Source organism: Myotis davidii, unplaced genomic scaffold (assembly GCF_000327345.1).
Source record: "Myotis davidii unplaced genomic scaffold, ASM32734v1 scaffold299, whole genome shotgun sequence".
Taxonomy (NCBI): domain Eukaryota; kingdom Metazoa; phylum Chordata; class Mammalia; order Chiroptera; family Vespertilionidae; genus Myotis; species Myotis davidii.
This window is the reverse complement of record NW_006293088.1, coordinates 9,681,327-9,683,834: the sequence shown is the minus strand read 5'-3', so window position 1 is coordinate 9,683,834 and position 2,508 is coordinate 9,681,327. Positions and strand designations below refer to the sequence as shown.

At 57.7% G+C, this 2,508-nt stretch overlaps 1 protein-coding gene across 1 annotated transcript in view; it reads right to left on the bottom strand.

The window, feature by feature from the left end:
* NPHP4 (nephronophthisis 4) overlaps nt 1-2,508 on the bottom strand; it is a 59,784-nt gene that overhangs the window by 38,834 nt on the left and 18,442 nt on the right. Inside the window, exons 10-11 of the mRNA XM_015565952.1 lie at nt 2,168-2,334; nt 7-21 (exon numbers count right to left, since the gene is read on the bottom strand). Coding sequence (XP_015421438.1) covers nt 7-21; nt 2,168-2,334 — 182 coding nt within the window. The remainder of the gene's footprint in view (nt 1-6; nt 22-2,167; nt 2,335-2,508) is intronic.

Here is a 2,508-nt window from a genome sequence, read left to right as displayed (position 1 = left end):
CGAGGGGGAGGCGGGAGCCGCCTGGAACGGAACAGAGCACAGGCCGTGAGCTGTCCCCCGGCCCACGGGGGACCAAGGGGCTCTCAGCGTGGAGTTCACTGGAGAGCAGGTGGCGAGGCCTGGGGGGCGGGGGGGGAGGGCAGGGAGTGGTCCCTATCACTCAGGGAGGGAAAGCCCACATCCCGGAAGAACAAGCAAAGAATCAGCAAAGTGAGAACCCTCAGCACCTCAACCCTCAGCACTGGACTCTGCGCCCGCCTTGAGCATCAGAGACAAGAGCTGAGTCCGATCTGTGTGACCCCGGCCCAACCCTGACCCTCAGAATCAGCCTTCCCCCTCACCCCCCTCAGTGTCCAGCGACAGAGTAAATGGTCCTGATTGGCCACTGGACACCGGGGAGCGGCCACAATACACGAATGAAGAGCGATGGACACTAGTGAAGAGATGATTATAAATCCGTTGCCTTTTGGTTGCTGTTAACCCTCACCCAAGGTTATTTTTCCATTGATTTTGAGAGAGAGTGGGAGAGGGAGAGAAACATCGATGTGAGAGACACATCCATTGGTTGCCTCCCGCACGCACCCGTTTGGGCTGGTGATCAAACCTGCAACCCAGGTACATGCCCTTGACTGGGAATCAAACCCACAACCCAACCGTGGTGTTCTAACCACTGGCCCACACCAGCCAGGGCCTAAATCCATTGCCTTCAAAAAAATGAAAGTATTATAACTGTATTCAGAAAACTGGCCACTGAAACACTGCAGGGGTTCAATCACATCTAGGTGACTTTTGTAAACAGTCACCTATAAACCCAGTTTATTACAGAATCAAAAATAAAACCCAAGCCTCCAGGCTCCTTGTGTAACCCGCCTGGTCTAAGGTTTCACACCAGGGGATCCTGATGCCCAGTGTTCCAGCGCCACAGTCCTTGGTGCTTTAGTGCAATCAATACAGCTCTCTCCTGGGTGAAATCTCGCTCAGTTACACGTGTATCCATTTTCCCTCCTTTTGTTTCTAGTCTCTAACGAGAGAGGATGCTTAGTGGGCTATCGATCACTGCTTCACAGACTTCAGCCAGACAATTAGGCCCGTGGCAGTTCAATGGCCCTTTATCAGCCTGTATGCTCTCCAAGCAGGCCAGGTGGCACCTGCAGGGGGACCCTCCCTCCCCAGCCCCTCCCCCACACTGAGGAGGAGCAGCCAGGTGCCCACCCACCAGGGGACTCCAGAGGCGGAGGTCAGATCTGTTACTCTATAGTGTCTTATCCCGCCAAACTCGCAAACTGAAAAGGAAAACCGAGCACTGACTGTTCCCATTTAGGCTTTAATCGTAATAGCAAACAATACACAAACGGCCAAGGAACAGCCTGGACCGTGAGCAGGTGTGTCGTGGAACAGCGCGTCACAGCATTCACCGGCAGAGCGCACAGAAGACCAACGCCTGACCCCGGGGACTGCCCCACCGGGCTCCCTGGGCTGCGCGGAGCCGTGTCCCTGCAGACGCGTCCACACCCTGACCCCTGGACTCAGCGGCTGGGCCTGATTTGGAAAAGGGGTCCGTGCAGATGGAATGGATGAAGTACTGCAAGATGAGGCCCCCAGGCCAATGCCGAGTGTCCATGGAAGAGCAGGACAGAGAGGCAGGGACACACGGAGGGAGGCCGCGTGCAGACAGGGGCAGAGGAGGGAGCCATGGAGGGCCCCCAGCCAGTGTGCTCAGAGGTTAGAGCATCAGCCTGCGGCCCAAAGGGTCTCGGTTCAATTCCCAGACAAGGGCACGTATCTTGGTTGTGGGTTCGATCCCCAGCCCCAGGTGGGCATGTGTGGGAGGCACCCAACCGTGTCTCTCATCCCAGCAGCTGTTTCTCTCTCCTCACTCCTCCTTCCCTCCCTCCCCCTCTCTCTACGATCAATGGAAAAAATACCCTCAGGTGAGGGATACAAAAAAATGCAGGAAGTGGCCTCATTCTTCAGAATCACTACGGCTGGATAACGCGCGTTACTGCGATCCTGACCGAGCCGTGAGCGTGCGCTCCCCCAGCAGGTGCGTCAGCACAGACGCAGATACGTTACCGTTACGGTTACCGCCAGGAAGGGGTTTCTGAGCCACACCCTCTGCTCTGACGGGAAAAGTCAGGGAACCGAGCGGAACTGAGCGGGGTCTTACGTTGCCGTCCACTCCCGAGGGGCTGCTTAGCACGTACTCCAGCTGGAAGACGATGGCGAAGGCGGGGTGATGGACCATCTCGGGGAGTCGGAGGTGGCTCCTCAGGACCAGAGCCTGGTTTCCAGAGCTGGTCAAGGACACAGGGCGGGGGCAGGGCAGGGGGGGCGGGGAGGCGTCAGGCATGGCTCCCGTAGCACACCCCCCTCCCCCCCTCCCTGGGCACTGCACTGAGCTCCTCTGTGTTGGCTCCCAGGGTGACTCCCTAAACCAGGGCCTTTTACTGGGGCCACAGTGAGCAGGTTTTAAACTGCCAGAGGTGTCGGAGGGTGGAGGGATGCGGG